The following is a 25,472-nucleotide window of genomic DNA, read 5'->3' as shown; positions in this document are numbered from 1 at the left end:
AGGGAATCAACAGAATCTTATAAAATTGGCCAGGCACGGTGACTCACACCTGTAATCCCAGCACTTTGGGAGGCCGAGGCAGGTGGATCACCTGAGGTCAGGAGTTCGAGACCAGCTTGACTGACATGGAGAAACCCCATCTCTACTAAAAATACAAAAATTAGCCAGGTGTCATGGCGCATGCCTATAATCCCAGCTACTCGGGAGGCCGAGGCAGGAGAATCGCTTGAACCCAGGAGGCGGAGGTTGTGGTGAGCCAAGATCGCCCCATTGCGCTCCAGCCTGGGCATCAACAGCGAAACTCCGTCTCTAAAAAAAAAGAATATTATAAAATTAATGGGTCAAAGAGTATCTTTTTAAGTATATTACTTAGAAATATAGAAGAATGTTACAGAAACAGCTAAAATTGTTGAAAGTGATTGCCTATGAGCAACAGACTATGCCTTTTTTAACAGGCAGAAGTAGCAGCAGTTATTGGGTATTAAGCAAATTCAGATTTGTCTGTGCTCTTATTTTATTTATTTATTGCAGTGGTACAATCTTGGCTTACTGCAACCTCGGCCTTCTGGGTTTAAGAACACTTCAACCTCCCTAGTAGCTGGAACTACAGGTACACACCACCACGCTCAGCTAATTTTTTTTCTTTTTTTTTTTTTTGAGACGGAGTCTTGCTCTGTCGCCTAGGCTGGAGTGCAGTGGCATGGTCTCGGCTCACTGCACTCCGCCTCCTGGGTTCACATCATTCTCCTGCCTCAGCCTCCCGAGTAGCTGGGACTACAGGCGCCCGCCACCATGCCCGGCTAATTTTTTTTTTTTGTATTTTTAGTAGAGACGGGGTTTCACTGTGTTAGCCAGGATGGTCTTGATCTCCTGACCTTGTGATCCGCCCACCTCGGCCTCCCAAAGTGCTGGGATTACAGGAGTGAGCCACCACACCCGGCACTCAGCTAATTTTTTAATTTTTTGCAGAGACAAGGTCTCATTATATGGCCTAGGCTGGTCTTGAACCTCTGGGCTCCAGCAATCCTCCTGCTTTGGTCTCTCAAAAGGCATGAGCCACTGCATCTGGCCTGTTTGTGCTCTTAACCACTATGCTATACCGGTTCTCAGGGACCAGTTTCTGGGGTACCCAACCCCACCTTACCTCCTCCACATCTTCATCCAACTGCTCATTAGGATCCACTTCTCTTACTAAGTCCTGTAATTTCTTCTTGGTCAATACCTAAAGTTAATTGGAAGAAGACTTTTCAACAAGGTATTAAGGAAATGAAACAAATCATTACCCTGTAATGAAGAAAGGCTGTCAAATTGTTGGTTTTAGTTTCCACTTTCCAATGAGTTCACAGTCTGGCCTACCTGACTATGCTGCTGTAAGACTACACTCTCAAGACAGAAGTAACTTAGGGAAAGGTGGAAAGAGCAGTTTGAAGACAGGCCAGCATCCAGCTGTCAGGCAGTATATTTCAACCTCATGTCTTTTTCTCACTGTGCCTCTCCACATGAAGAAATTTGCAATTCTCTGACCACCACAAATTGTACCATGCCCCTTGCCTTTAGACGTTTGTTTTTTTGTTTTGTTTTGTTTTTGAGACAGGGTCTTGCTCTATTGCCCACTGGAGTGCAGTGGCAGGGCTCACTGCAGCCTTGACTGCCAAGCTCTCCCACCTAAGCTTCCCAGCTAGCTGGGACCATAGGCACGTGCCACCATACCTGGCTAATTTTTTTTTTTTTTTTTTTTTGAGAGACACGATCTCGCTATGTTGTGCAGCCTGCTCTTGAACTCCTGGCCTCAAGTTATTCTTCCGCCTCAGCCTCCCAAAGTGCTGTACATGCTCTTCCTCTCTTCTTCCTTCTTGCTTAGCTCATGGTGCCTCTTTCTGATGCTTTTCCTAGCCCATCCCAGTAAAGGTAACCACTTACTTCCTCCTTTGGCCTCTACTGTATCCTGTGTACCCTTTATCATTGTGCATATTTACATACTTCCCTGTTTCTGACTTAATAGGCTAAAAGCTCCCTGAGGGCAGCCTTCATAAAGGAAATGTCATGTTACATACGTGTGCCATTAAAAAGTAATCAAAAGAAAGCCAGGCACAGTGATCTGTGCCTGTAGTCCCAGCTACTCAGGAGGCTGAGGCAGGAGGATCACTTGAGGCCAGGAGTTAGAGACTGCAGTGAGCTATGATTGTGCCACTACACTCCAGCCTGGGGAACACAGGAAGACCTCATGTCTTAAAAAACAAACAAAAAAAAAGGGCCTGGCACAGTGGCTCACGCCTGTAATCCCACCACTTTGGAAGGCCGAGGTGGGAGGACTGCCTGAGCCCAGGAGTTCAAAGACCAGCCTGGGCAACATGGCGAGACTGCATCTCTATTTTTAAAAAAAATCTACAAAATGGCCGGGTGCAGTGGCTCACGCCTGTAATCCCAGTACTTTGGGAGACCGAGGTGAGCAGATCACGAGGTCAGAAGATTGAGACCATCCTGGCTAACACGGTGAAACCCTGTCTCTACTAAAAATGCAAAAAAAAAAAATTAGCCAGGCGTGGTGGTGGGCACCTGTAGTCCCAGCTACTTGGGAGGCTGAGGCAGGAGAATGGCGTGAACCCGGGAGGCAGAGCTTGCAGTGAGATGAGATCGCGCCACTGCACTCCAGCTTGGGCAACAGAGTGAGACTCCATCTCAAAAAAAAAAAAAAATCTAAAAAATATATAAAAAATAAATTAAGAAAAAAGAAAAAGTTAGGCACTTGACCTCCTCAGTGCCCATTTGAGTCTCTTCCAAGTGTACTTTCCTTTCTTTCCTGCTCTAAACCTTCTAGTAAAATTCCACTGAAAAAAAAAAAAAAAAAAAAAGCCGGGTACGGTGGCTCACGCCTGTAATCCTAGCACTTTGGGAGGCTGAGGCGGGTGGATAACCTGAGGTCAGGAGTTTGAGACCAGCCTGACCAACATGGCGAAACCCCGTCTCTACTAAAAATACAAAAATTAGCTGGGCGTGGTGGTGGGTGCCTATAATCCCAACTATTAGGGAGGCTGAGGCAGGAGAATAGCTTGAATTGGGAGGAGGAGGTTGCAGTGAGCCAAGATTATGCCACTGCACTCCATCCTGGGTGACAGAGCGAGACTCTGTCTCAAAAAAAAAAAAAAGAGAGAGAGACAGACAGAGGAAAAAAAGAAAAACACCAAAAGACATACACTAAAATGCTAACCATAGCTATTTTAGGGTGGTGGCATTAGAATTATGGGCTATTTATTCTTTGTGTATTTCTGAAGTTTCTGTGATGAACACATATAACTTTTGAAATAAAGAAAAAAGAAAAAAACATTTTTTTTTTTTTTGAGACGGAATCTCGTTCTGTCACCCAGGCTGGAGTGCAGTGGTGTAATCTCGGCTCACTGCAACCTCTGCCTCCCGGGTTCAGGTGATTCTTCTGCCTCAGCCTCCTGAGTAGCTGGGACTACAGGCATGCACCACCATGCCAGGCTGATTTTTGTAATTTTGGTAGAGATGGGGTTTCAGCATATTGGCCAGGCTGGTCTCGAACTCTTGACCTTGGGTTATCGCCTGCCTTGGCCTCCCAAAGTGCTGGAATTACAGGCATGAGCTACCGCACACACCCAAGAAAATAATTTTTTTTTTGCGACAGAGTCTTGCTCTGTCGCCCAGGCTGGAGTGCAGTGGCGCAATCTCTGCTCACTGCAAGCTCCACCTCCTGGGTTCACGCCATTCTCCTGCCTCAGCCTCCCGAGTAGCTGGGACTACAGGCGCCTGCCACCACGCCTGGCTAATGTTTTTGTATTTTTAGTAGAGGCGGGGTTTCACCGTGTTAGCCGGGATGGTCTTCATCTGACCTCGTGATCGCCCACCTTGGCCTCCCAAAGTGCTGGGATTACAGGCTTGAGCCACCATGCCCGGCCGAACCCAGAAATCTGAGGCTACAGTGAGCTATGATTATACCATTGCACTCTAGCCCAGGCAACAGAGCAAAACCCTTTCTCTAAAAAAAAAAAGAATAAATATTTGTTAATGATGTCTCATATCTATCCATTCTTCTTCATTCTATCATTATCACCTAATTCGAGCCTTCACTCCATGTCTTGATTTATTGCAAAAATCTTAGAATTGGTCATCCACCCAGTCTAACCCCCTTTTCTACCCATCCTGTCCCCTTACTGCCAAGTTAATCCTCCATAGGACACACTATTTTTATTATGTTACTTTTACTCCTTTATTAAATATCTGCAAAGATTGTATATTGCCTAAAAGTTCCAATGGAAATTGACTAGTACAGGTCTACTATGTTCTGCCCTACCTATACAATTTTAAATTCTGTCTTCTACAACAGACTCCATATTCAACATAGGTTGATATCCTGACTGCCCAACCCGCTCTCATTAATCTTTGCAAGTCCCTCCACTCATTCCCTTGAAATACTGGGCCAACTCATCCATTCTACACAGCCTACAAAAAACAAGTCAAAGGGATTATACTTATTTCTTGTGGCTCTGGAGGGCAGAATCAGAATTATGGGTAGAAAGAATGGAGCAGATTTTAGAATCACTGCAGAAAATTAATAATGGCAGCAATTGGATGAACTAGAAGATGGAATGACTAGAAGCAAGAGTACTTTTATCATAGGAATAATGAATCAATTTATTATTTTATTTAACAACTACATGGTTAACATGTATATAAAGCACTTATCAAAATGAAAGGGAAAAAACACCTTTCATAGGCAAGGTATTGTGTTAGTGTGTACAGATGGATGGATGGATGTATATATGTATACACACAACCACATACAATACAGTAATAAATAAACATTGTACATGATAATTTGCTAAAGAATGCTCCCAGAGGAGTATATATTCAGGACAACTTGAATCTGTGTCTCCTGAGTTGGGAGTCCTCAAATTTGGCCCAAATAAACTCTCTACTTATATTAAAACAAACAAAAAAAGTTAGAAATCCAAAAGAGGGAAAAGACCTTTTCGGCTAAGAGAAAAAAGCAGCATCTGAGATGGACATCTCTTAAAGTATTACAGATTGATATAATAGGTAAGAGGTGGCTACAGAGAAGAAAGAGTAAGAGGATGATACCTGATTGTTTTCAGGGCTAAGACGACCTCCTGTCCCAGGAGTGCCTGGTATCTTTACCACTGTAGTACTATTGGCCATGGAGCCTTGTGGAGGGGTGCTGGCTGGTTCCGGTTTTATGGATGAGAAATTGGAGAGGTTGATTAGGGCTGAGGGGCCAAACTGGTTCATAATCTGCCGAGCTTTGGACTTCAGCTCATAGAGCTTATCGAGATCCTGTTTCTTTTTGGAGCTGTGAGGACCAAGGCCAATTAACTGGAGAAGAAAAGCACAAGAATTAGCTCTAGAAGAACCTGTAATAAAGGATGAATCTTGAGAGTAAAAAGAGGCCTGGTGCAATGGCTCACAACTGTAATCCCAGCACTTTGGGAGGCCCAGGTGGTAGGATCACTTGAGCCCAGTAGTTCAAGACCAGCTTGGGCAACATAGCGAGACCTAGTCTCTACCAAAAAAAAAAAAAAAAAAAAAAAGGTAAGTAAAATGAGGTCTGTCAGACTTTGAGCGTTCTTCAGTATATATGGAATGGTGACCATTTAATACCCACAGGTTAAAAATTGAGGGAATGAAGAATGTTTATTACTCTCACCTGATATTTAGAAACCATCTCATTTCCAAATGTTAAGTGAAATAGTCCACAAAATTTAAACAAGGAAGCAAGTAAATGAAATGAAGAATCTTATGTACAAAAATAAACTAGGGCTGGGTGCAGTAGCTCATGTCTGTAATCCCAGCATGTTGGGTGCCTGAAGTGGAAGGACCACTTGAGACAGGAGTTCAAGACCAGCCTGGGGAACATGGGGAAGCCCTATCTCTGTAAAAATTTAGCTGGGGCTGGGTGTGGTGGCTCAGGTCTGTAATCCCAGCACTTTGGAAGGCCAAGGCGGGTAGATCACCTGAGGTCAGGAGTTCGAGAGGAGCCTGACCAACATGTTGAAACCCCATCTCTACTAAAAATACAAAAAAATTGGCTAGGCGTGGTGGCACACACCTATAATCCCTCCCAGCTACTGGGGAGATTGAGGCAGGAGAATCACTTGAACACGGGAGACAGAGCTTGCAGTGAGCCGAGATCACGCTACTGTACTCCAGCCTGGGCAACAGAGTGAGACTTGCCCCCACCGCCCCACAAAAAAAAAAAAAAACACAAAAAACACTTAGCTGGACATGGTAGCATGTGGTCCTAGCTACTCAGGAGGCTAAGGCAGGAGGATTGCCTGAGCCCAAGAAGTTGAGGCTGCAATAAGCCATGATCACACCACTACTGCATTCCAGCCTAGTTGACAGAGTGAGACACTATCTAAAAATAAAATGAAATAAAAATAAACTAGAGGCTGGGCACAGTGGCTCATGCCTGTAATCCCAGCACTTTGGGAGGCTGAGGTGGGTGGATCACCTGAGGTCAGGAGTTTGAGACCAGCCTGACCAACATGGAGAAACCCCAACTCTACTAAAAACACAAAATTAGCTGGGCGTGGTGACACACTCCTGTAATCCCAGCTACTTGGGAGGCTAAGGCAGAAGAATTGCTTGAACTCAGGATGCAGAGGTTGACGAAACTCCATCTCAAATAATAATAAAAAATAAATAAATAAATAAATAAATAAACTAGAATAAGCAAGACATTTTTGAGAACTTTGTAAAAATACTTAGTTAAGTACTACATGCATTATTTTTAAAGTATCAAATAATGTTAAATTCAAATAAGTCATAGCACAATCACATCCTTGAAAAAAATCAGTCACAAAGCTTAAGAATACAGAGTAGTTCATTCTGGCATTTCAAACATGCTTAAGTCTATGTCAGGGCTATGCCCAATAAACATAACTTTTAGCATTTGTTAAAAGTAAACTCCTCTTTATCAAGAGCAATTTTTCTCTGAGTGTTAGCAATCTAAGTACATGCAGAGACCCTAGTCTGGAGCAGCTGAGACTCCTGAATCTTAGAGTCATGAGGTTGACTCTGTGGACGTCAGCTTGGGTGTCATCACGATCAGAAGCACATTCACCAAGTTCTGCTCACAGTAGCCTCAAACTTACTTACAGCTATCTGAGTGTCTAGATCTTTAATTACATCAGCAACAGCTGTGAGCCCGGTGAAATGAGAGGCAGCCATTTTCAAAAGCTACCTGTAAATGAACAACTGGCATCAAGCACCATCCTTGCCATGGAACCATTTTAGTTGCATGGCCTGGTACATCTTCACCAACCAGGATCCAAGCAAACTGGATGTGGAGAAATATATCTCCTTTTCCTTAGTGGGAGCCAAGACAAACATCTCCATCTCTTTCATAAGCAACTTTGAAAATTAATTAATGATGATTATGGCACATATAGACCACCTTCTTATAAAATGAATGTCTGCTGTTAGGGATAAACTAACAGCATATAGAATATTTTATTGGGCAAAATTGTGGGATATGAGCCTGCAGGAATTATATCAATGGCTTTCAGAACTTGGTAAAAGTTGGCAATATAAATGTCTACTGTATCTATCCTACTCTTGTCCCTAGTCCTGAGTTCCTCCTCACCACACTGTCTGACTTTCTAATATGAGAAATCTGGCCTGGCCCAGTGGCTCATGCCTGTAATCCCAGCACTTTGGGAGGCCAAGGCAGGCAGATCACTTGAGGTCAGGAGTTTGAGACCAGCATGGCCGACATAGTGAAACCCAGTCGTTATTAAAAATACAAAAACTAGCCAGGCATGGTGGCACGTGCCTGTAATCCCAGCTACTTGGGAGGCTGAGGCAGGAGAATCACTTGAACTCAGGAGGCAGAGGTTGCAGTGAGCCGAGATCAGGCCACTGCACTCCAGCCTGGGCAACAGAGCGAGATTCTGTCTCAAAATAATAATAATAATAATAAATAAATCATAATAAGAAGAAGAAATCATGTTCTCCTGGTTTACTCTTAATAAAGGCAACTAAGTATGTACTGGTTAAAAAACCAAGATAAACTAGGCTGACTTGCTGGCCAAGAACCAGCTGATGGGGACAGCAGAGTATTAGGATCACTTGTTTGTTTTAACCATATGTGGCCTCCTTCTCCCCTACCCACAAACATTACCAATAGAAGAGTCAGGATAGAAACCTTTCTTAACATGGTAATAGCTGTTCTAATATTATAAAAGCAAACTATTTTCCCAAAGCAAGTTCTATGCAAAAGCCTCATTAAGGATCATCAAACTGTATCCTCATCACTCTAGCCTCACACTGAACATACTATATCTCTCAAAAACATTCCCACAACCTTCAAGGGACTTCCCAAATAATACTGAGTATTGCACAAAATAAGTGGAGACTTTTTATAACAGAGATTGTTGAGTAAGAATTTGTTATAACATCTGGAGACATATCTGGGTGTGGTGGTGCGCACCCATAATCCCAGCTACTCAGGAGGCTGAGGTAGGAGTACTGTTTGAGCCCAGGACTTTCAGGTCAGTCTGGGAAACATAGTGAGACACTATCCCTTTCTCTCTTTTTTTTGAGACAAGGTCTCATTTTGTAGGACAGGCTAGAGTGTAGTGGTGTAATCACGGTTCACTGCAGACTCAAACTCGTGGACTCAAGCAATCCTCCTGTCTCAACCTCTTAAGTAGCTAGGACTACATGTGCACACCACTGCACCCAGCTAATTTTTTTTTTTTTTTTTTTGAGACGGAGTCTCGCTCTTTCGCCCAGGTCGGACTGCAGTGGCACTATCTCGGCTCACTGCAAGCTCCGCCTCCTGGGTTCACGCCATTCTCCTGTCTCAGCCTCCCGAGTAGCTGGGACTACAGGCGCCCACCACCACGCCCAGCTAATTTTTTGTATTTTTAGTAGAGATGGGGTTTCACCGTGTTAGCCAGGATGGTCTCGATCTCGTGACCTCATGATCTGCCTGCCTCGGCCTCCCAAAGTGCTGGGATTACAGGCGTGAGCCACCGCGCCCGGCCCCAGCTAATTTTTTTTTTTTGGTAGAGATGGGATCTTGCTATGCTGCCTAGGCTGGTCTCAAACTCCTGGCCTCAAGTAATTCTCCTGCCTCAGCCTACCAGAGTGCTGGAATTATAGGCTTGGGCCACCACACTCAGCCCCATCTTTTTTTTTGAGACGGAGTCTCACTGTGTCCCCCAGGCTGGAGTGCAGCGGTGTGATCGCAGCTCACTGCAACCTCTGCCTTGTGGGTTCAAGCAATTCCTGCCTCAACTTCCTGGGTAGCTGGGATTACAGGCGCACACCACCATGCCCGGCAGATTTTTGTATTTTTAGTAGAGGTGGGATTTCACCATGTTAGTCAGGCTAGTCTCAAACTCCTGACCTCGTGATCCACCCGCCTTGGGCCTCCCATGGTGCTGGGATTACAGGTATGAGCCACCGCGCCCAGCCTCAGCCTAAATTTTTTTTAGGGCTGGGCACAGTGGCTCACGCCTGTAATCCCAGCACTTTAGGAGGCCAAGGCAGGTGGATCACCTGAGGTCAGGAGTTCGAGACCAGCCTGGCCAACATGATGAAACCCCATCTCTACTAAAAATACAAAAAATTAGCCAGACTTGGTGGCAGGCACCTGTAGTCCCAGCTACTTGGGAGGCTGAGGCAGGAGAATTGCTTGAACTCAGGAGGTGGAGGTTGCAGTGGGCCGAGATCATGCCACTGCACTCCAGCCCGTGCAACAAGAGTGAAACTCTGTCTCAAAAAAAAAAAAAAAAGCAAATAAATAATGAAAAACTTTTTTAGGACGGGTGATGTGGCTCATGCTTGTAATCTCAGCACTTTGGGAGACCGAGGCAGGCAGATCACCTGAGACCAGGAGTTCGAGACCGGCCTGGCCAACATGGTGAAACCCCGTCTCTACTAAAAATACAAAAAATTAGTCAGGTGGGGTGGCAGGTGCCTGTAATCCCAGCTACTTGGGAGGCTGAGGCAGGAGAATCACTTGAACCTGGGAGGAGGAGGTTGCAGTGAGCCGAGATCGCACCATTGCAACTCTAGCTTGGGCGACAAGGGCGAAACTCCATCTCAAAAAAAAAAATTTTTTTTTAAAGATCTGGAGACAAAAAGTATGGCCTATCTACATAGTACCAAATATGAATATTCACATATCAAATTAGGATTTTTTTTTCTTTTTTTTGTTGTTTCCAGTAAAGTTGGATGAAATTAGGAAAAAACCTTAAGGAATAGCTCCAACAGCAGTCACTTTAATGAAATAAGTGGAGGCTGGGTGCAGTGGCTCATGCCTATAATCCCAGCACTGTGGGAGACCAATGTGCGTGGATCACTTGAGGTCAGGGGTTCGAGACCAGCCTGGCCAACATGGTGAAACCCCCATCTCTACTAAAAATATAAAAATTAGTTGGGCGTGGTGGCATGCGCCTGTAATCCGAGCTACTCAGGAGGCTGACACACAAGAATCACTTGAACCTGGGAGACAGAGGTTGCAGTGAGCTGAAATAAGGCCACTGCACTCCAGCCTGGGTAACAGAGTGAGACTCCGTCTCAAAGAAAAAAAAAAAAAAAAAAGAGGCCGGGCGCAGTGGCTCATGCTTGTAATCCCAGCACTTTGGGAGGCCGAGGCGGGCGGATCACAAGGTCAGGAGATCGAGACCATCCTGGCTAACACGGTGAAACCTTGTCTCTACTAAAAATACAAAAAATTAGCTGGGCGTGGTGGCGGGCACCTGTAGTCCCAGCTACTCGGGAGGCTGAGACAGGAGAATGGCGTGAACCCAGGAGGCAGAGCTTGCAGTGAGCCGAGATCGCGCCACTGCACTCCCTCAAAAAAAAAAAAAAAAAAAAAAAAACACCCTAAAAAAGAAGTAAGTGGAACCTCTGGAGAAGGGGAAAAATCAGTTTCTCCCTAAGAAACTCGACAAAAATTTACTGCTGTCACTGACCTTGCTGAAAAGCAAACAATACTTTTGAATTTTAAATAATTCTGACTAAGCAAACTATTTCTTCCTATAAAAACTAAACGAAACAAAAGCAGATGATAACCAGACACCCCCTGGTGCCAGACTAACACTACCCTTAGGTTCTAAACTATTTCTTGATATGGTAAGATTTTAAAACTGTAACACATTTGAGTGGGTGGTAATACATAGGCTTATACAACTGTCGAACTCCTCCCATTGAGCATTCAAGATCTGTGCATTTTACTGTATGTAAATTATACTACAACTAAGAACAATAAATCAAACACCCCTCCAGCTTCCCAGGAAAAACACTGTACTACTAGATATTTATCCTACAGAAAGGAAAACCTGAGCTCGAGACCAGCCTGGTCAATATGGTGAAACCCCATCTCTACTAAAAAAATGCAAAAATTAGCCAGACATGGTGCGGGGGGTGGGTCGCGGGGCGCCTGTAATCCCTTGGGAGGCCAAAGCATGAGAATGGCTTGAACCTAGGAGGTGGAGGTTGCAGTGAGCCGAGATTGCGCCACTGCACTCCAGCCTGGGTGACAGAGCAAGACTCTGTCTCAAAAAAAACCCTAAAAAGCTGGTCACAAAAAAAACACATATTGTATGATTTATATGAAATGTCCAGAATAGGCAAACCCATAGACAGAAAGTAGATTAGTTGTTGCCTATGGCCAGGGCATGTAGGAGAGGAATAGAGACTGGCTGCTAATGGGTATACGGTTTCTTTTACGGGATAAAAAAATGATCTAAAATTACATTGTGGTGATGGTTGCCAACCCTGATTATATTTAAAAAAAAACCCCACAGAATTATACACTTTAAATCAGTGATTTGTGTGAAATGTGAATGATTTAAATAAAGACTTCTTTAAAAAAAAACAAATGAGGAGGCTCACGAAATGGTCTCCAAGAGAAATTGCTCAATGAATGAAAGCAAAGTATAGAATGGGAGAATACTTTGTTATCGTTTATTAAAACACATGTATTGCCGGATGCGGTGGTTCACACCTACAATCCCGGCAATTTGGGAGGCCAAGGCAGGCGGATCACCTGAGGTTGGGAGTTCGAGACCAGCCTGACCAACATGGAGAAACCCCCTCTCTACTAGTAATACAAAATTAAGCAGGCGCGTTGGCGGGCGCCTGTAATCCCAGCTATTTGGGAGGCTGAGGCAGGAGAATCGCTTGAATGGAGAGGCAGAGGTTGCAATGAGCCAAGATTGCGCCACTGCACTCTAGCTGGGGCAACAGAGCAAGACTCCATCTCAAATAAATAAATGAATAAAACACACATACAGTTGTAAATTCATAAATTATTCCTGGCAAGATACATAAGAAACTGATAACAGAGGGAGGTGGGGGAATGGTGGTATCTGGGTGGCCTATGGGACCAAGAGCATCTTATTTTTCACTGTACACCCTAAATCCTGTATTATGTGCATATGTTACCTATGGAAAAAATTAAGATAAACTACTATTTGAATTTTTTTCTCTGAAGAAATATATCATACTCACCCTTTTCTTCCTGTTTTTTGTTTTTGAGACACAGTTTCACTCTGTCACCCAGGCTGGAATACAGTGGCCATGATTTTGGCTCACTGCAACCTTGGCATCCCGGGTTCAAGCAATTTTCCTGCCTCAGCCTGAGCATGTGGGATTACAGGCACGTACCACCATGCCTGGCTAATTTTTTTGTATTATTAGTAGAGATAGAGTTTTCCCATGTTGGCCAGGCTGGTCTCGAACTCCCAGCCTCAACTGATCCACCCACCTCGGCCTCCCATAGTGCTGGGATTACAGGCGTGAGCCACTGCAACAGGCCTTGGGTTTTTTGTTTGTTTGTTTGCAGAGATAGGTCTTGCTGTTGCCCAGGCTGGAGTGCAGTGGTGAAATCACAGCTCACTGCACCCCCAAAATCCTAGGCTCAAGCAATAATCTTGCGTCAGCCTCTTGAGTAGCTGGGGCTACAAGTGCAAACCACACCTGGCTAATTTTTCTATTTTTTTTTAGACACGGTGTCTTGCTATGTTGCCCAGGATGGCCCTGAACTCTGCCTCTATCAGTCTTCTCCCCTCAGCTTCCCAAATAGCTGGGGTTATATGCGCAAGGCACCACACCCAACTCTAACCTGTTTATTTTTTAGAGATGGGTCTTACTTTGTGGCCCAGGCTGGAGTGCAGTGGTGCAATCATAGCTCACTACAGCCTCAACCAGCTGGACTCAAGCTATCCTCCCACCTCAGCTTCCTCAGAAGCTGGAACTACAGGCATGCACCACCATGCCCAGCTCATTTTATATTTTTTATTTTTTGTAGAGGGAAAGTCTCACCATGTTGCCCAGGCTGCTCTCAAACTCTTGGGCTCAAGCGATCCTCCTGCCTCAGCCTCCCAAAGTGCTGGGATTATAGGCACAAGCCTCCATGCCCAGCCTATCTCACATTTATACAAAAATAAGTTCAGGGCCAGGTACAGTGGCTCACACCTGTAATCTCAGCACTTTGGAGGCCGAGGCGGGCAGATCATGAGGTCAGGAGTTCGAGACCAGCCTGACCAACATGGTGAAACCCGTCTCTACTAAAAATATAAAAATTAGCTAGGCGTGGTGGCGTGCGCCTGTAATCTAAGCTACTCGAGGCTGAGGCAGGAGAATCGCTTGAACCCGGGAGGCGGAGGTTGCAGTGAGCCGAGATCACGCCACTGCACTCCAGCCTAGGTGACAGAGCGAGACGCTGTATCAAAAAAAAAAAAAAAAAAAAATTCAAAACTGATCATATACCTAATGTAAAAATATACAACTTCTTGAAGAAAACAGGAGAAAACCTTCATGACTTCGGGTTAGTCAGAGTTCTTAGATACAATATTAAAAGCACAATCCACAAAAGAAAAGAATTGATAAAGTGGACTTAATCAAAATGTAAAACTTCTGCTCTGCAAAAGACAATAAGTTGGGCCAGGCATGGTGGCTCACACCTGTAATCCCAGAACTTTGGGAGGCCGACGTGGGCAGATCACAAGGTCAGGAGTTCCAGACCAACCTGGCCAAGATGGTGAAACCCTGTCTCTACTAAAAACACAAAAAAATTAGCAGGGCATAGTGGTGGGTGCCTATAATCCCAGCTACTTGGGAGGCTGAGGCAGAGAATTACTTGAACCCGGGAGGTGGAGGTTGCAGTGAGCCGAGACCGTGCCACTGCACTCCATCCTGGGTGATAGAGTGAGACTCCGTCTCCAAAAAAAAAAAAAAAAAAAGATATGTCATAGATTAGGAGAAAATATGTATAAATCACATATCCAACAAATGACTTGTATCCAGCACATATAAAGAAATTTCAGTGCAAAGGCTTGTGAGGGAGGAAAAAATTTTTTTTTTCAAAATTCAACAATAAGAAAATAACAACCCAATTTAGAAAATGGGCAGACTCGGCCGGGCATGGTGGCTCACGCCTGCAATCCCAGCCCTTTGGGAGGCCGAGGCAGGCAGATCACCTGAGGTCAGGAGTTTGAGACCAGCCTGGCCAACATATAGTGAAGCCCCGTCTCTACTAAAAAATACAAAAACTAGCTGGGTGTGTTGGCGCACACCTATAGTCCTAGCTACTTGGGAAGCTGAGGCAGGAGAATCACTGAAACCCGGGAGGCGGAGGTTACAGTGAGCTGAGATTGCACCACTGTACTCCAGCCTGGGCAACAGAACAAGACTCCGTCTCTCCAAAAAAAAAAAGAAAATGGGCAGACTGGGCATGATGGCTCATGCATGTAATCCCAGTACTTTGGGAGGCCAAGCAGGACTGCTTAAGCTAAGGAGTTTGAGACAAGGCTAGGTAACATAATGAGACCCTGACTCTATTTATTTATTTTAAAGGGCAAAAGATCTGAGCAGACCCTTCATCAAAGATAAACAAATGGCAAATAGGCACATGAAAAGATGCTCAATATCATTTGTCACCAGGAAAATGCAAATTTTAAAAAACATGATATACCTATATAAAATAGCTAAAATTTAAAAACAAAAACAAGTACTGGAGAGGATACAAAGGAACTGAAACCCTCATACATTGCTGGTGTGAATGTAAAATGGTATAGTTTTTCTTGAAGACAGTTTGGTAGTTTCTTCTAAAGTTAAATGTATGCTTATATGACTCAGCAATCCCACTCCTAGGTACTTACTGTAGAGAAATGAAAACTTACATTCACACAAAAATCTGTTCATAAATATTTATAGCAACATCATTCACAACTACCAAAAACCAAAAACAATCCACATGTCCTTCAAATGGTGAATAAACAAATTATGGTATATCCATTCAATGGAATACTCAGAAATAGAAAGGAAAGGCCAGGTACAGTGGCTCACATCTGCAATCCCAGCAATTTGGGAGGCCAAGGCAGGTGGATCACCTGAGGTCAGGAGTTTGAGACCAGCCTGGCCAGCATGGTGAAACCCTCTCTCTACTAAAAATACAAAAATTAGCCTGGCATGGTGGCATGTGCCTGTAATCCCAGCTACTCGGGAGGCTGAGGCAGGAGAATCGCTTGAACCTGGGAGGTGGAGGTTGCAGTGAGCCAAGATTACGCCATTGCATCTACTCGGGAGGCTGAGGCAGGAGAATTGCTTCAACCCGGGAGGCGGAGGTTGCAGTGTGCAGAGATCACACCATTGCACTCCAGCCTGGGCAGCAGAGTAAGACTCTGTCTCAACAATAACAACAACAACAAAAAGACTACTGACACATGCAACAACACAGATGAATCTCAAATGTATCATACTAAGTGAAAAAGGCAAGGCTCAAATGGCTGTATAATTCCATTTATAGGCCACTCTGGAAAAAAAAAGTTAAAGGGATGGAAAACAGATCAGTGGTTGTTAAGGAGTCTGGGGCAGAGGAGCGTTTGACTACAAAGGAGCAGCATGATTAAATCTGTGGAGGTTGGGGGTGAAATTGTTCTGTATCTTGAGTGTTGTAGTGCTTACATGACAGTATATATTTGTCATATTCTATGAGTTATGACTGTACCCCATAATAATTTTATTGTATATAAATTTTAAAAAATATGTATTTTTTTGGTGGAGTTCCGCTTTGTTGCCCAAGCTGGAGTGCAATAGAGCGATTTCAGCTCACTGCAACCTCCGCCTGCCAGGTACAAGCAATTCTCCTGTCTCAGCCTCCCAAGTAGCTCGGATTACAGGTATACATGCCCAGCTATTGTTTTTTTTATTTAGTACAGACGGGGTTTCACCACGTTAGACTGGTCGCGAACTCCTGACCTCAGGTGATCCACCTGCCTCGGCCTCCCAAAGTGCTGGGATTACAGGGCATGCACCTCCAAGCCCGGCCTACTTTTTTTTTTTTTTTTTTTTTTTTTTGAGACAGAATCTCACTCTGTTGCCCAGGCCAGAGTACAGGAGCCCAATCTTGGCTCACTGTAACCTCTGCCTCCCGGGTTCAAGCGATTCTACTGCCTCAGCCTCCAGAGTAGCTGGGATTACAGGCACGTGCCACCATGTTGGGCTAATTTTTGCATTTTTTAGTAGAGATGGCATTTCGTCATGTTGGCCAGGCTGGTCTTGAATTCCCGACCTCAGGTGATCCACCCGCCTCAGCCTCCCAAAGTGCTGGGATTATAGGCATGAGACACTGTACCCAACCGAAAATAAATTTTAAAAAGTAAAACAGGGCCAGGTGCAGTGGCTCATGCCTGTAATCCCAGCACTTTGGGAGGCTGAGGCGGGCAGATCACTTGAGGTCAGGAGTTCGAGACCAGTTTGGCTAACATGGTGAAACCCCGTCTCTACTAAAAATACAAAAATTAGCCGGGTATGTTGGCTCACACCTGTAATCCCAGCACTTTGGGAGGCCGAGGTGGGCAGATCATCTAAGGTTGGGAGTTCTAAACCAGCCTGACCAACATGGTGAAACCCTGTCTCTACTAAAAATACAAAAATTAGCTGGGCATGGTGGTGCATGCCTGTAATCCCAGCTACTCGGGAGGCTGAGGCAGGAGAATCGCTAGAATCCGGGAGGCGGAAGTTCCGGTGAGCCGAGATTGTGCCATCGCACTCCAGCCTGGGCAATGAAAGCGAAACTCCATCTCAAAAAAAAAAAAAAAAAAAAAAAATTAGCCAGGTGTGGTGGCGCGTGCCTGTAATCCCAGCTATTCGGGAGGCTGAGGCAGGAGAATCACTTGAACCCAGGAGGTGGAGGTTGCAGTTAGCCGAGATTGCGCCACTGCAACCCAGCCTGGATGACAGAGTGAGACTGTCTCAAACAAATAAATAAAAAATAAATAAAAATCAAAAACAAAAACAGGCATTAACTGGCCGGGCACAGTGGCTCATGCCTGTAATCTCCACACTTTGGGAGGCTGAAGCAGGTGGATCACCTGCTTCAGGAGTTCGAGACCATCCTGACCAACATGGTAAAACTCCGTCTCTACTAAAAATACAAAAAAATTAGCCAGGCGTGGTGGCGCTTGCCTGTAATCTCAGCTATTTAGGAGGCTGAGGCAGGACAATTGCTTGAACTCGGGAGGCAGGGGTTGCAGTGGGCCGAGATCACACCACTGCACTCCAGCTTGGGCGACAGAATGAGACTCCATCTCAAAAAAAAAAAAAAACCCCACAAAAAACAGGCATTAACTGTGGGACAGTTTGAGAGAACAATAATAATTAACCCTTACTATTACCTACTATGTAGAAATTGTGTGCTATGATTCACAAAGTAAATATGGAAAGTCCATCCCCCAGTGATCGGTTGTTGAAAATATTTAGTAATTCTATCAAAACACGATTGTATGGGTTAGAGTTCAATTTAAATAAACCCATCTAGGCAAGGTGCAGTGGCTTACGCCTGTAATCCCAACACTTTGGGAGGCCGAGGTGGGCAGATCACCTGAGGTCGGGAGTTTGAGACCAGCCCGACCAACATGCAGAAAACCCATTTCTACTAAAAATACAAAATTAGCCGGGCATGGTGGGGTATTCCTGTAATCCCAGCTACTCGGGAAGCTGAGGCAGGAGAATTGTTTGAACCCGGGAGGTGGAGGTTGCAGTGAGCTGAGATCACGCCATTGCACTCCAGCCTGGGCAACAAGAGCAAAACTCCATCTAAAAAATAAATAAGTAGGCCAGGCATGGTGGCTCATGCCTGTAATCCCAGCACTTTGGGAGGCTGAGGCAGGCGGATCACGAGGTCAGGATCGAGACCATCCTGGCTAACAGGGTGAAACCTCACCTCTACTAAAAAAAAAATACAAAAAATTAGACAGGCATGGTGGTGGGTGCCTGTAGTCCCAGCTACTCGGGAGGCTGAAGCAGGAGAATAGCACGAACCCGGGAGGTGGAGCTTGCAGTGAGCCGAGATCGTGCCACTGCACTCCAGCCCGGGCGACAGAGCAAGACTCCGTCTCGAATAAATAAATAAATAAATAAAACCACATCTATCCTCCCTCCTTTTTTTTTTTTTTTTTTTTTTTTGAGATGGAGTCTCACTGTGTCGCCCAGGCTACAGTGCAGTGGCGCAATCTTGGCTCACTGCCAGCTCCACCTCCTGGGCTCACACCATTCTCCTGTCTCAGCCTCCTGAGTAGCTGGGTCTACAGGCGCCTGCCACCACACCCGGCTAATTTTTTGTATTTTTAGTAGACATGGGGTTTCACCGTGTTAGCCAGGATGGTCTCAATCTCCTGAACTCATGATCTGCCCACCTCGGCCTCCCAAAGTGCTGGGATTACAGGTATGAGCCACTGCACCGGCCTATCCTCCCTCCTTTTAAACTGTGGTTGACTGGCTGAGGATGACAAGCCCTAATTGCTTCCCTTTAACAACCTTGTACTTCAAACAGAAGTCTAGCTGCAACCCTATTATTGTATTGAGAGGGTCTAAGTTTTCATAGGGTAGGAATTAAGCAGACCTTGGCAATAGTTGTAAGACCCTGGTATTCTCTGTGCATCTATTCCATTAACTGTTTTTTGTTTTTTTTTTTAAACAAAACAAAGGTGAAGAGAAAGGGGAACAGAAGAAAAGGTAGCCTTCAAAACCTTTTTTTACCTCTGAAATGTTTAGTAATTTATTATTTAAGCAAAATACTGGAATCAAGAGGACTGGCCTGATGGCATAAAAGCCCTATACTGTGGTGCATGACTTCACTTAATGACTGGTTTTTCTACCTGGCTGTTTCTTTCCTCTCTGGCTTCTAAATGTATCTAAATGAGCTCATATTTCCCAGCCTAAATAAGCTAAAAAGGATCAATTATTTGCAGTCTGTGAGACTCGAGAGCAATAGAAATGCAAGATTTTTTTCCAGTGTGCAATTAGGATTGGTTAGTTGAGGCTCCAGCTGCTTTTGACTTATCAAAAAGGCAGTATAGGCCACATGTGGGACCCCATGTCTGTAATCCCAGAACTTTGGGAGGACAACATGGGAGGACTGTTTGAGGTTAGGAGTTGGAGACCAGCCTGGGCAACACAAAAAGATCCTGTCTCTAACAACAACAAAAGGTAGTATAGTGTATAGTACAGTGGTCAAGGATATGAACCATGGTAGCAGTATCTGGGTTTAAGTACCAACTGTGCCACTTTTCAGCTGTATTGAGCAAGTTACATAATCTCTTTATGCCTCAATTTTCTCATCTGAAAAAATTAAGTTAATAATGAAGTACAGGGTGGGCTTGGTGGCTCACACCTATAATTCTAGCAGTTTGGCAGGCTGAGCGGGAGGATCACTTGAACCTAGGTTTGAGACCAGCCTGGGCAACATAGTGAGATCTGGTCACTACAAATAAAAAAAAAAAAAATCAAAAAATTTGCCAGGCGTGGTGGCATGCAGCTGTGGTCCCAGCTACTTGGGAGGTTAAGGCGGGAGGATCACTTGAGCCCAGGAGGTTGATGCAGTAGTGAGATGTGATGGCACCACTGCACTCCAGCGTGGGTGACAAAGCAAGACCCTGTCTCAGGGAAAAAAAAAAAAAAAATCAACATACTGCTCAATGCAGTGGAGCACACGTATACTCCCAGCTACTATGGGGTCTGAGGTGACGGAATGGCTTGAGCCTAGGAGTGCGAGGCTGTAGTACATTGTGATAGGCCTGTGGCTAGCCACCATGCTCCAGCCTGGAAAATAAAGCAAGACCCCATCTCTCAAAAAATACCAGTGTTTCACTCATCCTGCTGCTAACCCAACACACATATCCATGTGTGCTGGCACCATATAAGTGTTCTGTATGACTTCAGAGATTAACAGAAGAATGGTGGATTGGAAAAAAATGGTAACAACAAGTGGTCAGCAGGAGGCTGATGAGAGTTACTGTGGAAAACCCAAATCAAGAGGGCTGGATGCCATCTTCGGTCAGTTTCCACATCTGTAATTAGGAGTTGGCCCAGGCAAATTCTTTTTTTCTTTTTCTCTTTTTCGAGACAGAGTTTTGCTCTGTCACCCAGGCTCGAGCGCAGTGGCACGATCTTGGTTCACTGCAACCTCCGCCTCTGGCCAGACCAGGCAAATTCTAAAGTCCCTTTCAGCATTAAAAATCAGTGTAAAGGCCAGGCACAGTGGCTCACGCCTGTAATCCTAGAACTTTGGGAGGCCGAGGCAGGCGGATCACGAGGTCAGGAGTTCAAGACCAGCCTGACCAATATGGTGAAACCCTGTCTCTACTAAAAATACAAAAAATAGCCGGGCATTGTGGCGCGTGCTTATAGTCCCAGCTACTCGGGAGGCTGAGGTAGAAGTGCTTGAACCCGTGAGGCGGAGGTTGCAGTGAGCCGAGATCACACCACTGCACTCCAGCCTGGGCGACAGAGCAAGACTCCGTCTCCAGAAAAAAGATTTTCTTTTTTTTTATTTTTGCTCTCTTTACCCTCCCTGTCTGACTTAAATTAAGTCCATACATAGAAATTTCTAAGTCTGTCTGCCTCCAACACACCTGTTTCACAGTGCAGCCTGTAAACATTGCTGATATAGTGCCTACAAAATATTTTAGGGCTTTCCATAAAGAATCCCAATCAAAAGTAGTATGTCTTCGCCAGGTGTCAAGGTTCATGCCTACAATCCCAGCACTTCGGGAGGCAGATGCAGGAGGATCACTTGCTGATAGGAGTTTAAGACCAGCCTGGGTAATGCAGTGAGACCCCATTCCTATTTTTTGTTTAATTATTATTATTATTTTTTTGGAGATGGAGTCTCGCTCTGTCGCTCAGGCTGGAGTGCAGTGGCACAATCTCGGCTTACTGCAACCTCCGCCTCCTGGGTTCAAGTGATTCTCCTGCCTCAGCCTCCTGAGTAGCTGCGATTACAGGTGTCTGCCACCACATTCAGCTAATTTTTGTATTTTATTTTATTTTATTTTATTTTATTTTTTGAGACAGAGTCTCACTCTTGTCACCCAGGCTGGAGTGCAAAGGGGCAATCTCAGTTCACCACAACCTCCGCCTCTCAGGTTCAAAGGATTCTCCTGCCTCAGCCTCCCGAGTAGCTGGGATTACAGGCATGCGTCACCACGCCCAGCTAATTTTGTATTTTTAGTAGAGATGGGGTTTCTCCATGTTGGTCAGGCTGGTCTCGAACTCCCAACCTCAGGTGATCTGCCCACCTCGGCCTCCCAAAGTGCTGGGATTACAGGCATAAGCCACCGCGCCCGGCCTATTTTAATTTTTTTTTTTTTTTTTGAGACAGAGTCTCACTCTATCACCCAGGCTGGAGTGGCGCAATATCGGCTCACTGCAGCCTCTGCTTCCCGGGTTCCAGCGATTGTCCTGCCTTAGCCTCCCAGGTAGCCAGGATTATAAGCACACGCCACTATGTCCAGCTGATTTTTATATTTTTAGTAGAGACGGGGTTTTACCATGTTGGCCAGGCTGGTCTCGAACTCCTGACCTCAGGTGATCTGCCCACATCAGCCTCCCAAAGTGCTAGGATTACAGGCATGAGCCACCTCACCTGGCCTATTTTTTTTTTTTTCTTTTTTTTGAGACAGAGCCTTGCTCTGTCGCCCGGGCTGCAGTGCAGTGGCACAATCTCTGCTCACTGCAAGCTCCGCCTCCCGGGTTCACGCCATTCTCCTGCCTCAGCCTCCCAAGTAGCTGTGACTATAGGCGCCCGTGCCCAGCTAATTTTTTTTGTATTGTTAGTAGAGACGGGGTTTCACCGTGGTCTCGATCTCCTGACCTCGTGATCCGCCCACCTCAGCCTCCCAAAGTGCTGGGATTACCGGCGTGAGCCACCACGCCCGGCTGGCCTATTTTAATTTTTTAAGACAGAATCTTGCTCTGTTGCCCAGGCTGGAGTGCAGTGGTGTGATCTCGGCTCACTGCAACTTCTACCTCCCACCTTCTGGGAGGCCGAGGCAGGCAGATCATCTGAGGTCAGGAGTTCGAGACAAGCCTGGCCAACATGGTGAAACCCGTCTCTACTAAAAATACAAAAATTAGCCAGGCATGGTGGCGCATGCCTGTAATCCCAGCTACATGGGAGGCTGAGGCAGGAGAATCGCTTGAACCCGGGAGGTGAAAGTTGGAGTGAGCCAAGATCGCACCACTGCTCTCCAGCCTGGGTAACAAGAGTGAAAGAGCGAAACTCCGTCTCACAAAAAAAAAAAAAAAAAAAAAAAAAAAAGGTAATATGTCCTTTTGTCCTTTGTTCCTATCGGCTCTAATTATAATGCAATGATTTTCTGATCGGGTATTTTGAAGTCCTATTATAATAAGTCAACGCTAGAGCCACAAATGAAATAAAGTACATTTTGCAAGTATAGGTAAGGATGTTAACTCAGGAATAAATTATCATTAATTAAACCATCAAGTACTTTGAAGTGGTGACATGGGCATGGGTATGCTTTCCCTTATAAGTTGGTATAAGTTAGTTTTGATCATTTATATATAATAGGTGCTTGCAAATAGTACAGGCTAACCCTGGGGAAAAAATAGTAGTTTTAACTAAGCCCAATTCCCCTAAACATCTAGTTCATGATATAATTAACTGGAAAATTAATCAAATTTAAGCCCTTGTTTTCCAAATTACTTTTTTTTTTTTTTTTTTTTTTAGACAGAGTCTCATTCTGTTGTCCAGGCTGGAGTACAGTGACACAATCTCGGCTCATTGAACCTCCACCTCCAGGATTCAAGTGATTCTCTCCCACCTCAGCCTCCAGAGTAGCTGGGACTACAGGCACGTGCCACCATGCCCAGCTAATTTTTGTATTTTTAGTAGAGACGGGGTTTTGCCATGTTGGCCAGGCTGGTCTCGAACTCCTGATCTCAGGTGACCCGCCTGCCTTGGCCTCCCAAAGTGCTGGGATTACAGGCGTGAGCCATCATGCCCAGTCCAAATTAGTCTTTCTTGGCCTCCCAAATCTAAAATTAAATGTCTTTCTACATTGCAAGGAAAAGCTCTACAAAGTTCCCATTTTTCTATCTTGAATAATCTATGCTTCTGTGAAAACAGAATTTAGTTCTCAAATGCCACAATACATAAGTACCCTAATATGTTATAGTCCTTGACATTTAAAGGCGCCTTAAGAAGGAGGGGATGCTTTCATTCAATTATATGTTTTGTATAACGATTACTTCTATTTTGCTGGTGGACAAACTGAGAGGAATCCACTTAGAAGAGTAGAAAAAAGTTTTAGAGGCACATGTAACTGGGGTTGGGTCACTGTGTGATTTCAGGCAAAGTAACCTCTCTAAACCTATTTCATTATCTGTACAACGGGACTGACAATAACTAACTTGTGGGGCTGTGATAATTAAATCATAGAATACTCGATAGTGCATAAGCTGTGCCTGGTTAGTATGAGTAGGTTTCAGAAAAAGATATTAATATTGAAGGAAGTGACTGGTGCAAGTCTCCCCACCATCCTTATCCAAAAGCAGCCATCCCTAGTAAATGTTTGCACTAAAAATACAGGACACACTTATTTATGACTTTCCAAACAGCTTATTAAATAAATAAATAACACTGAGCTTTATTTAAAGGTTCCAGCCAGGTGCAGTGGCTCATGCCTATAAGAACATTTTGGGAGGCCAAGGCGGGAGAATCATTTGAGGCCAAGAATTCAACAGCAGCCTAGGCAACACAGCCAAACACTGTCTCTACAAAAAAACTTAAAAATTAGCTGGGTGTAGTGGCTCATACCTGTAGTCCCAGCTACCCAGGAGGCTGAGGCAGGAGGAGTGCTTGAGCCCAAGAATATAGGTTGCAGTGAGCTATGATTATGCCACTGCACTCCAATATTGGCAACAGAACAAGACCCTGTCTCAAAAACACAAAAATAAAAATAAAGGTTTCCTTACTATTAAGTGACATTTACTGTATTAATGTCAATACAGTAACAACACTCAAATTATCAGAAACTGTAAAAATTTCCAGTTTTTACTGGAAATAAAAACTGGGCCGGGCGCAGTGGCTCATGTCTATAATCCCAGCACTTCGGGAGGCTGAGGCGGGCGGATCACTTGAGGTCAGGAGTTCGAAACACAGCCTGGCCAACATGGCAAAAACCTGTCTCTACTAAAAATACAAAAATTAGCCGGGCATTGTGGCACACACCTGTAATTCCAGCTACTTGAGAGGCTGAGGCAGGAGAATCGTTTGAACCGGGGAAGCAGAGATTGCAGTGAGCCGAGATCATGCCACTGCACTCCAGCCTGGGTGACTCTGTCTCAAAAAAACAAAACAAAACAAAACAAAAACAAAAACTGCAAGGGGGGCGAGGTGACTCATGCCTGTAATCCCAGCACTTTGGGAGGCCAAGGTGGGAGGATCACTTGAGCTTAGGAGTTTGAGACCAGCCTGGGCAATATAGTGGGACCCTGTTTCTACAAAAAATTTAAAAATTAGCAGGGCGTGGTGGCACACGCCCGTAGTTCCAGCTACTCAGGAGGTATAGGTGGGAAGGCTGCTTGAGCCTAGGAGGTTGGAGGTGCACGGGGCCAAGACTGAGCCACTGCACTTCAGCCTGGGCGACAGAGAGAGAACCCGTCTCAAAAAAAAAAAAAAAAAAAAAAATTCCCTCCTGAGTTTGAAGATAAAGCAAAGATTCTAGAAGCATTTAAGGAACATGAACCAAGCATCTCATTTGCTACGCACAGAAGGGTACTGTATTAAAATTATGATCTAACTAACCATTGCCTCACTGTAATCCTAAGCCTCTTTGAACCTTAGCCTTCTTAAATGTAAAATAGGAGTTTTTAAAAGATGATCTTTTGGGACTCTTCCATCACTGACATTCTTTTATTTGAGATGCAGAGATCTGCGCTCATTCAGGGTTGAGTGGAATGGGATTTAAAGCACTTATCAAGTACATAACTGAGTTCCAACTGTTTTCAACTTCACATCTGATTCCCAAGAATGAAGCAGAAAATGAAGATGTTTGCATGTGGGCTTCCTAGATTGAGTATCTGACACAAGAAAAGCTTGCCAAGAGCCAAGTAGGCAGTGCGAAGGAGAAGTTGTCTTCCCCTGAATACGTCCTTTATCTCTCTGGGTT

General features: G+C 44.8%; 1 protein-coding gene across 5 annotated transcripts in view; it reads right to left on the bottom strand.

Moving 5' to 3' along the window:
• Positions 1-25,472, bottom strand: part of TAF12 (TATA-box binding protein associated factor 12) — a 45,153-nt gene that overhangs the window by 13,649 nt on the left and 6,032 nt on the right. For 4 of the 5 annotated variants that reach the window (XM_016957482.4, XM_513257.8, XM_001153380.6 and 1 more), the window contains exons 2-3: positions 5,101-5,352; positions 1,145-1,222 (exon numbers count right to left, since the gene is read on the bottom strand). In XM_016957482.4, coding sequence (XP_016812971.1) covers positions 1,145-1,222; positions 5,101-5,352 — 330 coding nt within the window. Of the gene's footprint in view, positions 1-1,144; positions 1,223-5,100; positions 5,353-7,137; positions 7,223-25,472 lie in introns of all 5 variants that reach the window. The other variant, XM_009452011.5, reaches the window with a different exon arrangement.

Source organism: Pan troglodytes, chromosome 1, assembly GCF_028858775.2.
Source record: "Pan troglodytes isolate AG18354 chromosome 1, NHGRI_mPanTro3-v2.0_pri, whole genome shotgun sequence".
NCBI classification, from domain to species: Eukaryota; Metazoa; Chordata; class Mammalia; order Primates; family Hominidae; genus Pan; species Pan troglodytes.
Note: the sequence above shows the minus strand (reverse complement) of the source record. Positions and strands in the feature narration are given on the sequence as shown.